The sequence below is a fragment of the Chlamydotis macqueenii genome, chromosome 23 (assembly GCF_036417535.1).
Source record: "Chlamydotis macqueenii isolate bChlMac1 chromosome 23, bChlMac1.mat, whole genome shotgun sequence".
NCBI classification, from domain to species: Eukaryota; Metazoa; Chordata; class Aves; order Otidiformes; family Otididae; genus Chlamydotis; species Chlamydotis macqueenii.
Window position 1 is genome coordinate 2,012,869 of NC_141578.1, and position 13,885 is coordinate 2,026,753.

Here is a 13,885-nt window from a genome sequence, read left to right on the forward strand (position 1 = left end):
TCAGAACCATTCAGATTTCAGTAGCCATCTCAGGAGAGAAATTCTGTCCGCAGTACCACAATCTTCTAAATGGCCGTTAGGTTGCCAAACCTGGCCTGATAATCAGCCAGGAGCATCCAGACAGGCATTTCTTTTGCCAGAACTCTTCTTAGCTTTAGCATCAAATCATAAGCCATACGTTATCTTCCTGTGAGAAAACATCATTGTCTCCAGGGCTGCCTAATTACATTGTTTGCTTTTCATCCTAGGATGATGATGAAGTTGATGGCAATGAGGAGGTGAAGGAGACTCGGGTAAGTGAAAACCTATCTCTGAATAGCTGGTGTCCTGCTCTTGAGTGTTGCTGGCAGGCAGTCTTCTGTGGCTTTGCTTTTGTTTATACGAGAGGGTCAGGCTTGAGCTGAGTAAGAACTGGGAGGCAGTTCTGAGCAGCAGATTGCTTACTGATTTCTCGTCTGAAAGATCAAGAATAGCTGTGGACTGGCCTAAGTTCAAAAGCTGGCTCTTGGAGAGCTGCACAGGCAGCTCAAACCTGGAGGGCCTGGAGCAGAGGCAGGGGGCAGTGCGTCACTGAGAGCTCTGTCGGACGCTGCGGTGGCTGGGGAGCATGGTGTCAGGTGCCCCGAGGAAGGTGCATGACCTGGTATCTCAGAATCACCCTGACGCTGTTATTTTGGACAGCGTGTTTTGTATTTCTAAAATCTGTGCTCTTGTCTCCTCGTGGATTTGTTTTCTTGTGGGAAATTGTCTTGGCGAGCAACTCATCAGAGACTTCATTGTTCCCTCGTTCTTGCGATAGTCTCATCCTTCGAGGCCCTTTCTTTCCTTTTGTAATAATTGAGTCCTTCCAAATTGCCGTGGTTTCTTTTTGGTTTTGTCTTTGTCTAAAACACATTTGAGCCTGACAACCTGACTTACTCTGACAATGTTAAAGCTAGATACATTTTCAAACAACTAAAGCATGATGTGCAAGACCTGGGAAAAATCACAAATTTAAGGTTGCGGAGGGGTCAGCCTGCTTGGGTGATGTTTAATCTTTGCCAGCAAATGTTGAACTTACGGTGGGTTTTCCCGTGTACTTTACAATTCAGTAGAGTGATTTGAAGCATCATTTTATTGGAAAGTTAACCGATCTTTTCTGAAAATTTTTAGTAATGCTCTTCAGAGTATATTTCTGGTTCCCTTTTTGCAATACTCGGTCAAAGCGGGGCAAAGTCATGGTGAGCTTTGTGGGGACCAGAGATTCACGTGGTGCTGGGATGGCTCCTAGCATGTGCTTATCTTTCCGTGCCAGCCTTTGCTTTCCCAGTGCTTACTCTGCAGTGTGAAAAGCAGGATGTTCCTTCCAGAAGCACCACCTGCTTCGAGTAGCCCAGTTCTTCCCACAGGAGTTTCTGTTCATAGCAGGACGTAGCTTCGTTAAATCTTCCACTTAACCGGCATGGAAAATTCAGCTATTTATCGTCTTTAAAATTGTTTTGACATTTCTGCTGTCTCACAGCAAGACTGAAAGAAGGGTGTTTTGTAATGTGTAATAAATAATAATAATAATGGGGACACCTTGTTTCCAGCAGTCATGTTTTGGACTTGCTGGGAATGTCTTGTTCTTCTGGGAAGTTGTCTCAGATGAGCTAAATTAAGACAAAAGAGTATCTGAGGCTGCAGGTTTGGACGTTTCCTGGAGCCTGGTCCTAAAATTGCTGAAAACTCTAGTGAGCACAGTTCTCACCACTCTTGTAAATGGGTAAACTGCACTTCGTAAGAACCCACTGCATGTTCCTGCCCAAAAAGTCAGGGTCACCCAGTCTCTTACAATTAATGATGCTGGTTTTCCCCAGATTAATAGCAAGGAGTCCTTTTGTTTTATACTTCCCACAAATTTATTGTGGGTTCCCTAATAGCAGAGTTTTCCTAAAAATAGTTTTCCTAATAGCAGAGCAACTTCCCTTCAGTTCCCTCGGCCCCTTTGCGCACATGCTTTGTGGCAACAGTCCCCTGTTTTCTCACGCACCTCACATGCCTTAGACCCTGGTTTAGACTCCTTCCACTCTGCTGGTGCTGTTTTTCCCATTCTCTCAGTCCTCTTGTTTTTATCCAGGTTCCAGTTCATTTTCTTTACTGTATGCCTCCAGCATCATGTCACTTGGTCAGTCTTCCCTGGTTTGTTTTCCATCCAAATCGGAGAGATTCCTGTCCTGCTAACTGGCCGTCAGCTTGGCAAGAATCACGGAGCAGCTCCTTGCTTTCAGTTCCAGTACCAGGCAGGAAATACAATTAATAATCATTAATTCATCAACAATAATAATAATTCTAGAATGGCAAGGTGCCATTCTAGTTGTGAACTTGAACTCACTGAAGCATCCCGTTTTAGTTGCATAGTTGCAGACCCCCAAAGGCTCTCCTGATTTTATGAGAGCAGTTGGTTTTTTCCTCCCGTGTTGATATGTTGGCTGATATTAGGAAGATTTTCATGGCAGCCAAAAAAAGGCCCTACTTGGCATTCCCTCCTCTAAACTGTGCAGCGCTGCAGTTTAGCAAAGGAAAGGTAAATGCAGTTTTTGAGGAAAAAAAAGGAGCAAATACATGTTGTTCAAATTCTCAGAACTGGATGAATTCTTTTGGCTGAAACTTAGGAGCACCAGCGTGGGAAACCAGCCCAGACGCTTTGGCTGAGGTTTAGGCAACTGCGAGCAGTCTCCTGACGGGATGTGTCGGGCAACCTTCATGTGTTTTGCTACCCGCCCCGCCTTTCTCCTTGTGATGCAGACTGCTTGGATGCATTGTGGAAAGTTGGAAGAGCAGATGAAGTTTTATTGTGGAATAAATGTTCAAGGGTACAAGGACTTCAGCTGGAAAAAGCCTCTGGGGAAGCAGCTTTAGGAGAGGTTTTTTGCGTGGTTCCACTGGGAAGGATTTGTTCGGGCTGGGGAGTTTTGAGCTCAAACCAGAGGTTGGGGAAAAAGGTTTGGGCACAGTCAGAAAATAAAAATTGCAAGAGTTCAAAAGATCACGTTAGAGCCAGGCTGAGCAGTGTGGGTAGGCTGGTGGTAGGAAACCTCTCCTCCCTGCAAGCCAGTGACTGTGATACGGCAGCGAGAATGCGGTCGTGTGAGGCCAGTGAGTATGAATGCAGCACAGCCAGCGCGGATGACAATCGGTGGCTGTAGTTTGGGATGCAGCATTTGGATGACAATGATGAGGACTAAAGAGAATGGTGTGATGTTAGATTTTGGAGAGGGTGTTCCTTATCCTTGCCTCTTTGGGCTTTGACTTATACCTGACTTCTGCCATTGCTGTTACACAGCAGGATAAATTTGGAACAAATTTGGAAAAATGTATTTTACATTACATACCATGCATAAGAGAAATAGGAATGTATTTGTAATCATTGAAAGAATTTTATCTCCTTGCTTTCTCTTTAGTGGCATTACAAACGTGCCTCACTCGTGTACTGGATGGTTCATCGAGGGAAAGCTTTAAATACAGGGGAACGCACTCAGTGTCGTGTTGGTAAAGTAACAATTTCCAGGCAGTAAAAGTGTCACAGAAAACATCTGTTCCCATGAACTTCTTCTAGGACAGCCTGCATATAGCACGGTGTAAAACCCAGACACATTAATGGAATTGACTTTTGTGCAGGAGCAGCACTGATCAGGCGTTACGGTCACAGTAAGCATGCTCCATAGGCTCTGTTCTTGTCTCCCCGTGCTTGGGTTTACAGAGCCTGAGTATTTTAAATGCTGAAAAACACTACTGGAGCCCACTCTGTTTTGTAAATATTTCATGTTCTGTCTAATTGTAGTATTAACAGGAAATCACCAGATGCAACTGGATACTAATAAAAACTAACTCTCTGTGTTAGAAGGACTGAACTTCTAAGCTTGATTCCATGAATTCTAAGGGAAGGCAAATGAACTGGAAAATCCCTTATGCAAACTAAATGTCTTAATGTTACAGCTCGCCCAGAGACTTGGGAGTCCTGATTTTGGTATGTTCTATTTCTCAGGTATATTTTTGCTTTTAGTGGCACTTGATCTTCCACGGAGACTTCCCATTTAGTTTTTGTAATCATGCCGTTTACCTTTTTTAAGAGATGGATTTGATAATGTTAGAGCGAGTCCAGAGGAGGCCACAAAGATGACCGGAGGGCTGGAGCAGCTCTGCTGTGAGGCCAGGCTGGGAGAGCTGGGGCTGTTCAGCCTGGAGAAGAGGAGGCTCCGGGGAGACCTGAGAGCGGCTCCCAGTGCCCAAAGGGGGCTGCAGGAAAGGTGGGGAGAGACTCTTCAGCAGGGCCTGCTGTGACAGGACGAGGGGTGATGGTTCAAAATAGAGGGAGAGAGATTCAGATTGGATATTAGGAAAAAATTTTTTACACTGAGGGTGGTGGAGCACTGGCCCAGGTTGCCCAGAGAGGCGGTGGATGCCCCATCCCTGGGCAACGTGATCTGGTTTGGAGCTGTCCCTGCTCCTTGCAGGGACGTTGGACTGGATGGGCTTTAATGGTCCCTTCCAACCCAAACCACTCTGATTCTATGATAAACAGCTAAAAGATCAGAGATACCTGTAGTGTTCTGTGCCTTGCCTGTCGTAGCCAGGCTCACGCATTGGGAGCCCCAGGAGTCCTAGCAACTACCCCAGACCCCGCTGTTTCGTCGCCCCGTTTCCCCGGCTCTCGGCAGGGCAGCGTGTGCCGTGCAGGCTGTGGACACGCCTCTGGACTGTCTTTTTAAGCTGAGGAAGGCTCCGAGTCCTCCACGTTCTGGACTCCCATTGCCTAATATGGTAAGGTATGTCTGCACGGGCTGCGCTGCTTTGCTGCGGCACAGGGCAAAGTTGACTGGTAAAAGGGAAAAAAATAGGTGAACGTCTTGCGAGCTGATAAGACAGCAAATTATTTTAATCAAGATAGCGCTACATGGTACTGCTCGTGCTGTGCCTTTCTGCTGCTAACCCCGGGTCCCCTTGGGGACTGAGGATGCGAGCATTTCCCCTGGTTTACCCTTGGATGTTTACTTCTCGCCTAGATGCGGGGTGGCGTGGGAGGGAAGCCATCTGGCCCGCGTCCAGGGTGCCGGAGGTGGTACCGCGCATCATTTGCGTGACTGTAGTGGAATTACAGAGCGTTTCATTATGTGTAAAGTGAGACTGAGAGAGATTGGCTCTGTTTAGTGCTGTTTATAAACAGAATGCCTTAATGGGTTGTGTGTGCTACAAGGAAAGGAGGTTTTTAATATGTCTGTAACTGGCAATATAAAGCTGAATCTAAAATAGCCGAAAATTGCTGCAAGAGCGTGACCTAACGTTATACCATAGAGCTTTAAATATGGAGGAGGACAGCTTTATTGTGTTGGTAGTGCCCCGGCTTCTTTGGGAGGTGGAGAGAGGGAAGACACTGTGGACATTTAAATTTATTCTGCAAGTATTTCCACAAAAAAAAATTTCAAATCTGCGTAGATGATTTGCCTCATGAGTTCTTCAGCCTAATATGCTTGTGTTGGTTTTTCTTAACCTTAATGTCTTGGGAAGGGCATCAGACTTGCTGTCTACTGTGCCTGTTGATAAAGCATTTAAATCATCAGCGTGGCTGCCCGCTCCTATTTACAGCGCTGCGAAAACACATTGTGCTCAAAGCCAAGCAATCCCAGTCAGCTGCGTAGACTACAGGGTTACAGCTAAATGCGTTCAGGTTAATTCGTCTAATTCATCGAGCTGCTGAATTAGGAAGGTGTAATGTGAAGCAGCGTCCGCGATGGAGATGAGTAACGCAAAACCAGCTAAAATCCGATCTGCGAGTCCCAGGAAGATGAAGCAAAATAGCGAGTGCTCCAGGAAGGATTTACAAGGTCACAGACTCATAACTATTTAAGGTAACTTTATGCCTTAACTTCTTGTTTAGCAAATTACTCTCACAATGTCAATGTAATCGAGGTGACTAATCTTTCTGGGTTGTCAGCAAGTAATTTCTGCTGGAGCAATGGAGCTGAGGTTAGCAGTGCGTCGCATACCCGCCAGATACCTTGGCTGTCGCTGGCGTTGCAGCCGGTTCAGACCATCCCGTTTCACCCCGTGGTCCTGTCCCTTCGCCTACATGGCAGCTATCTCACAGGTGTCCTGGGATCCTTTTGCTTTCTTTCCAGAGGGAACCGGGAGCAGTGTGATGGATTGGGTGGCACGTGTGTGATCTCCCCATCTCTGGGAGCCGCAGCCACTCCAGGAGACAGGACCAGTCACATTCAGCGTGGCTGTTAGCCTGAGGACCAGCGCTGCTCCCTGGACTGTATCCCAAAGACAGAATAAATCTAACTATTATTTTATGTCTAATTATTTTTATACTTTTTAAAGTATAAAAGTATATTTTTATACTTTTTAAAGTATAACCTTTTTAAAGGTTAACAGCACATGTGTTTGCTTATACGTTTAAGGGAGCATCGTGTCAATTTTTGTTTGAAACTGTCAAACTGTCTCGTGGTGACATGCTCAAAATTATGGAAAGGAAAAATATCTGGAACTGCTGAACTCCTTACAGCAGGTTCTCTGCCCCTCTGGGAGCTGACGATTGTACTTTGTTGTCAGTCATCCAGTGGCCGCGGGGAGGATGTCTCTCCTGATGTGATGGAAGACATCCTCCAAAAAATCCGATCTGCTGGATTAAAATTCCTGCATCCAGCAGCAGATGCCTGGGCAGCCCTTGACGGGTGTGTCGTGCTGATTGCGCGAGGGCGATAGATGGCTTCAGCGGGTGCCGCTCCAGTGTGCTCCTTTCCAGCCCTTCTCACCCATCCGCTCGTGAGTGCTGCTTTGTGGGGCCGTGGCAAAGCCCCCGTGAAGCTGATCGTCCTTGTTGCCTGGAAGTATGGCGCGGGAAGGTGCAGTCCCATGCTTAGGTAGTAAATTCCTCATCTCACAGATATGTCCAGAAGGAGCAAAAAGCAGAAGCTGTATTGCCAGATGGCTAACAAGGAATTGAAGAGTAATTTAATTTGTTTGGAAAACTGAAGTCAAATTCCCTGGCAATAAAATATCCTTTGGAAACTCCCACTGTAGGAAAAACTGTGTGTTCCAGTGATGCAAGTGTGGTGATGCTGTTTGTCCCCCTTGTCTTTAAAAGGTCACTTTTTGTTCTGAGTTTATATGCTCCCACATGCTTCTCTTCAGAAAAAGCCTCATATTTGGAAAGTCGTTGTTGTTTTTTTGCTCTTGGACACGGAGTTTCCCTACGAGAAGTAACAGAATTTGGCAGGAGCCCCTTCGTTATTTGGTATGTCAAAATGTGGAATCCTTAAGCTGCAGAACTCCTTCCTGGCAGGAATTTCCCAGCAGCTTTGATTTAACTCGCGCCCCAGCGTGGTTTTGTTACTCATTATAGTAGGTACCTCACATGTAGCTAATGCTGGGCGCTGTCGTGTGTTGGTTTGGTTTTTGGTTGGGTTTTTTTTCATAGATATAGGCTTTTTTTCATTGCTCCTAGAGTTCATCCTTGGGAGTGAACATAACCTCCTGCACCGCAATCTGCTGCTGTTGAAGGAAGGCCAGAAATAGGCTGGAAACACAGTCAGATGGCAATGTATTGAAGTTATCCATTTGTTTGGCCAGCGGCGCTAGAATATTGCTTTGCGTCAGCCGGCCGCTTCCGAAGACAAGCTAACAGGAAGGTTTTATGGCCGTGGAGGGGCTGGGGCGAGGGGGAGGTATGTGGAATGGGATGGATTAGATAAAGAGCAAAATGGATCATGGCTGTTGTGAGTGCCCCAAGAAGTCTGCTTCTCTGTCAGATTTTGGAAAGTCCCTTAGCCCGAAATAGCTGTGTTTACATCTGGTTCTTATACTGGGGTGTGCTTTCTCCGTTTCCCTGACGTGGCCTGTTAATATCTGCAAACTTCTGCTGCGTTCCTCCGTTGTAACTCAGCCTGTTTGTGCTCTTCATCCTTTGTGAGAAAGCTGGGCTGGGGCGGGGGGGGGGCGCCTGTCAGCGAACACTCGCCGAGTGCAACTGCTGAACAACTTTGACTGGAAAATATTATGCTCTAACACCAGTTTATCCTTAATGGTAGTAACTGGGTGAAGTTACTTGTTTTTTTGGCGTGAGCAATGCTCCAATCTGGACTGAGCGGACAGTGGAAGGCATCTCTCTGGATTTTATCATGCCGCTTTTTTTGAGCGAAACGCGGTCTTCAGTTGGGATCAGAAGCCTGACTGTGGAAAGACAGAAGCAGGTTTTGGGTGGCCGTGAAGCGAGTTACCTGTAGACGCCAGTCTTCCCACTGCTGCGTAGATGTCGTGGGGATTGTGGCACGAAAACACCCAGTGCTGGGGTCGCCCCAGGGCTCCGGGATTGTAGCCGTGGCTGCGTTTACAGCCTTGAATATAGTCAAATCCGTGGTCTCAGGGACATTTATTTTTGGCAGAACAGTGACTGCCACATCTGGCTCGCTCTGTCTGTTGGTGCAGCGTGGTGGTGTTGCTGATTATTGCTGCCAGTGCCGTCCATTTCTGTGACCTCTTGCCACCGTCCCCTCTGGAGATGCTGAACTCAGACGATTGAATCCTTCTGCTTACTCTGTAATCTTCACTTTAAATTCAGTTCTCAGCCTCTGAAGTTAGGGGGTCCCCAGAGGTGTTGGTGAACACCCCAGCTTCGCACCCTGTTATAAATGCTGGGTTTGGGTGTTTGAGGCACCTTGTCCATTCTTCCAAAAACTCGATTCTGCTCCGCAGAACTGTGGGAAGATTCTGCTCCTGCGTGCATAATGTGACACTTAGAGGTGCTAAAATGGAGTTCGTGTGCTCAGAATGGTGGTTTTTTTAACTCTCTTCAGTACTGGTTTTTTATTTTCTATATTTGTAAGAAAACGAAAAGAATTCTAAAGTTTTATATTCAAAATGCGCTATTGTCAGCCTACACTGAAACAACCTGCTTCTGCTGCTGAACGCTGATGCAGGTATGCCTAATGGTATAGCTCCCGGCCTTTTTGTGATAGGTTTAGTGATGGAAATAAAAAGTGGGGGAAGTACGATGCTATCCGTGCAGTTACAGGCTGCCAGCTGCCGTGTGTGTGTTTGGGAGGAGAGGAAGGTCCTTTCCTCCTGCTTCCTATCCACGAGACGCAACGCGGGATCTGCTCCCGGGAATCCTCGTCAGCGCGCTGCAGAGGAGAGCCGGTTCGCCTTGACGGTTTGTATTCCATCTATGGCAGACTGCTGCAGTGCCCTGCAGCGCGTTCAGAGCGCAGCGTATTGCCTGGCCGGTAATTACTCTGCTACAGCCCTTCAGCCTTCTGTTACCGAACACACCCGTTACTGCCGTCTTCAGTTCCAAATAAACCCTGCGAAGCTGTAATTGAACCTGTTCAAGCTTGCATATAATCCTGAAGTGATTTATATACAGTATTTTAAAGTGGTTTTTATCTAGCGTGTATTTTCAATCAACTTTTCATTATCCAGAATAATAGTGGGCGGGTGTTCCAGCGAATGCAGCTGCTGCAGCTTTGACCTTGCTTGGCCCGCAGAACAGCAGCTCTCTGGATTCTTCCAGTGTGTCTGCGAACTGGATTGCAGTTCAGGCGTAACAGAGACTTAGCTGTACAAAAAAAATAAGGTTTATTGTTACAGCTTGTAAAGACTGGCTTTTCAACGCATCTTCAGGGTTAAGTAACAGGGCTGCTAATTAGAAATCACCTCACTGTGCACCAAATGGACGGGTTTTCTGCAGACCCAGCAGAATTTCTGTGCACAAAGGCGATGGCTACAGTGAGCAGAGGTGTGAGAGCAGGAGGGTTTGCAAGACTCAGCGTTTTCTTTGCAGGTGAATTCCTTTCCAGACTTTTTACTGCAAGATCCATGTAGAGGAAGAAACAACTGGTGTCCAGGTACTCGAGGTGCAGTAATCACCAGTCTGACTATGGAGCCACGCGTGTTGAACCTGAACAGTATTTCTGCCTTGTCAGACCCAATCTCAGGCGGATCACGGGCTTTTCCTTTGCAAACGACAGCGTTGGTGTCTGATTTGGGCATAGTGTGGGCAAGTGCAAGGCAAGTAGGAAACTTTTCTAGGGACAAAGCAGCGGTACCGTTTCGTGTGTGCAAAGACTGCGCATTGTGTAGGGGTTAAATAATCACAAATATAGAGCATCCTGAGGTGAAGGGAATGACAGGATTTATTGAACTTTGCCGACAGTGTAAATGTTATTACGGGGGGAGGTACAGTACTCTTAGGCTATGGATTCCAATTTGGGATGCCAATCCAGTAATATAAAAGCAGTAGGAAATCTGATCCGGACTCTGTTCTCTATAGCCCACGTCAATAGTTCAATAGTCAATGGGGTTTTCATCTTCAAACTGAGTTTCTCTGGACTTTTTTACGGAACTGGTGTAAACCCAGAACATTTATTTTATGGGCATATAGTGGCTCTGTAGCCTGGCTGTTGGAAACAACTGCCTGGATGGTTTATTTCGCTCCATTTCTTCAGGCAAGTGTAATGAGAATAAATGTGGCTGTAGAATTGATTTCAGTATTGCATAAAATATGAATTACAGAGTTCAGCATTTTCCTGGACTGGAACATGACTCAACACACAGACAGCACGCTGTCCTCCTGCAGGTGGGAAATCCAGAAGTGAGGGTTGTGAAGACTTTTAAAACTGAGTAGCAAACAGTTAAACTCAGCGGAAGGGGATACAGCGGTGTCTGGGCTGCGTTAAGCGATTAGAGGCGGTTCTCTGCTTCCCAGAGAAAAGTGAGCACAATGGTCTCAGCTCAAAGGAAAACGTCTCCCCCTTGTTGCTTGTCCAGTTGGGTTATAATTGGCATCTTGTGTCCCTGCAGTACAGCCTCGTTTTTCCTGCATCGCTTGGCCCAGCGCAGAAGAGGGTCACAGTGAGGGCCGTGCCACCAGTGAGACCATCCTCAAAGGCTGAGCGTGTTAATCCCGGTGCACCTCGCTTAAACTGCTCTCTAGCCCTGAGGGCAGCTGGCAAGGAAGGCTCATCCGTGTCACCAAGCCCTGTTACTCTCCAAATCAGTGTGGTTGTGTCCAAGGCACTGTTGGGAATGGTCCCTGCGAGCGCCCAGGTTGTTCATGGAAGAGCGTTGGTTGGCCAAGGATGAGATGATGCCAGAGACCTTCCCACAGCTCAGTGGTCTGCAGGGCTGAGTGCTGGTGGGCAGGGCTGGTCCCTGGCTGTGTTTAATTTCACAGATGTGGCCAAGGAGGCTCTGCAAGAAGGTGCGCGGTGTGGAGAGCATTCTGGTGCTGTGCAGCCCCAGTTCATGTCTTCAGCTCAGCCCGTCCATCAGCTGAGCCTTGTGTAGCTGGAGATGCCAACGTGCTCTTCAGTACGTGCCTGCGCTGCGGAGATAGGGAGGCTTGGCTGCGCATGAAAGCAGCCGGCTGAATGGGAGGTAATTCAGTGGTGTACAAGAGAGTGTGGTAAAGCTGATGTGCAAAATGACAGCTAGGACTTTGAGAAGATAGTTTGGGGATAATTTGTTCCAAAAATACCAGCTACTCTCCCTCATCCTTCAAGTTTTATTAGAATTCTGGTCTCCCAGGAGGGCTTCTACTTTCCTTCTCCTCTGCGCTCCCAGAGAACACGCCGTGGGCTTGCGTCACCCGTGAGCATTGCTCTGCAGCTCTGTTTTTCACTCCTAGCTTTGTTTCCCATTTTTCTCTGCTGTGGGTTGGAAAGTTACAATGCTGCTTAAGTTTATTTTATCAGTGCCACAGTCTGTAGGTGAAGATTTTCAGCACAGATACAAGGAGTGTTTGTTTCAAATATTTCGCTCAGGGCTTCATCCTTTCTCTGGTGTGTCATTTTCTTGGGTAGCGGTCTGTCGTAGTTCAGCCCCGATCGGGACCAGACTACGCAGTCTGTCTCTCGCTCCCCCCACCCTCCGAGAGAACAGGAGGAGATGATATAAGAAAAACGGGTCGAGGTTTGAGATAAGGACGGGGAGAAATCCTTAAAGTTACCGTCATGGGCAAAACAGACTTGACTTGGGGAAAACTATTCATTTACTTCTAAAATTAGCAGGAGAATGAGACAGGGAACAAGATAACCTCCCCCCACCCCTCCCTCTTCCCGGGCTTAACATTATCTCTACCACCTTCCCTCCCGAGGGGCACGGGGTGGGGGGAAGGGAATGGGGGTCGTGGTCAGTTCATCACACATTGTTTTACGCCTCTGTGTCATCGTCAGGGGAAGAACTCCTCGCATTCCTCCTCTGCTCCAGCGTGGGGTCCCTCCCACGGGCCACAGTCCTTCGTGAAACTGCTCCGGCGTGGGTCATCTCTTCCACGGGTGCAGTCCCTCCAGAATGGCTGCCCCAGCGGGCCCTCCACGGGGCACAGCCTCCTTCAGGCCTCCACCTGCTCCGGCGTGGGGTCCTCCACGGGCTGCAGGGGGATCTCTGCCCCTCCGTGGACCTCCATGGGCTGCAGGGGGACAACCTGCTCCACCATGGTCGTCACCACAAGCTGCAGGGGAATCTTGGCCAGGTGCCGCATTACTCCTCCCCCTCCTTCTTCACTGACCTTGGCGTCTGCAGCCGTTCCTCACAACAGGCTGGCAGACGCCTCTCAGGATCCTTTTTACATCTTATTCACTTCTCATCTCCTCTCCACTTCTTGCAGCGAGGCCGGGCCGAGTTGGGCCCAGTTGCCCGCCCGGCGGGAGGCCAGAGGGTGAGGGCTGCAAGGCCCATGAGGCTCGCGCCTCCCCCTCTCTGCCCCCCGCTCAGCTTCTTCACATCTTCTCCTCCTTTTTTTCCTGTTTTCCCCTACTTAAATACGTTATCGCAGAGGCGTTATCATGGGACATTCTGCTACCAATTGGCTCGGCCTTGGCCAGCAGCGGGTCCGCTCTAGGCCCGGCCAAGTCCACTGAACAAAGGGGAGCGACTTCTAGCACTTTCCTACAGAAGCTACCACCTTAGGCCCCCCCTCACTAACAAAACCAGAACAGGGTCCTTCTCTCTAACTAAATAAAAAAAAATGGGCACAAACACAGATGTCATTACCAGAGGGAAGGAGAGGAGGAGAGGACAGCCATCTCAAAGGAAAAGGAAAAATGTCTGAAGAGTGATCATAGTCACGACCGTTGCTCTAAGTATAGGAAACACACCTTGCAGCAGTGCAGCTGTGCTGCTGTGCTCCGAGATGAGAAGAAACTTAAGGTGATGTTGCCCAGAAATACGCTGTAGCATGAGGTTACAGGATTTGTGTCCGGTGGTTGTGGAATGCTTGGGGCAGACGGGGTTTTTGCAGGTCTTGCTGGTCGCCGTACAAATACCCCTTAGCAAAGCAAGAGCCGCACAGCCCTAGCGCGGAGCAGGCTGCGGCGTCTTGCTGAGGAACATCCTTACAGCGAGACAGATCCGAGCCGTGACCTTCAGTTTTACAGACATCAGGACAGGAGCGCTGCAGAGGAAGAGTCGGGTTTCACACTTACACAGGGGAAAACCTGGAAGTAAACCGTGCGGAGCGGCGGGAAGAAACCCGTGCGCTGGATGTGATGTTGAAGTCGTGATGAAAGCCGGCGTGTTTTGCCAGATTGCATCTCATGCTGCACCTCCTGCCATCCCTCCTCTTTGAAACAAGTTATTGTCCACCAAGATGTGTTTTGTCAATCTGTGAGGCATCTGCACTGGATGACTAATTAACTTTTAATTAGCAGGGAATAGAAAGCTCAGTTTTGTTTTGGTTGGAAGCTCAGGCTCTGAGTTCTGTACTGAAATGGTGATTTGGGAGCTTTCCTGCCCCTCCTCAGCAGAAACGTGACCGTGGAGGTATGTGGCAACGGTTCATTTAGGTCTGGACGGGAGGAGAAGCAAAACGCTGCAATTTAGAGCTGTTCAGCTCCGCCTTGGAGACTGAGCTGGGCTTTGCCAG

The 13,885-nt window shown here is 48.1% G+C and overlaps 1 protein-coding gene across 6 annotated transcripts in view; it reads left to right on the forward strand.

The window, feature by feature from the left end:
• Window positions 1-13,885, forward strand: part of PPP1R12B (protein phosphatase 1 regulatory subunit 12B) — a 125,754-nt gene that overhangs the window by 78,477 nt on the left and 33,392 nt on the right. For all 6 annotated transcript variants that reach the window (XM_086765488.1, XM_086765486.1, XM_086765487.1 and 3 more), the window contains one exon: window positions 249-293. In XM_086765488.1, coding sequence (XP_086621614.1) covers window positions 249-293 — 45 coding nt within the window. The remainder of the gene's footprint in view (window positions 1-248; window positions 294-13,885) is intronic.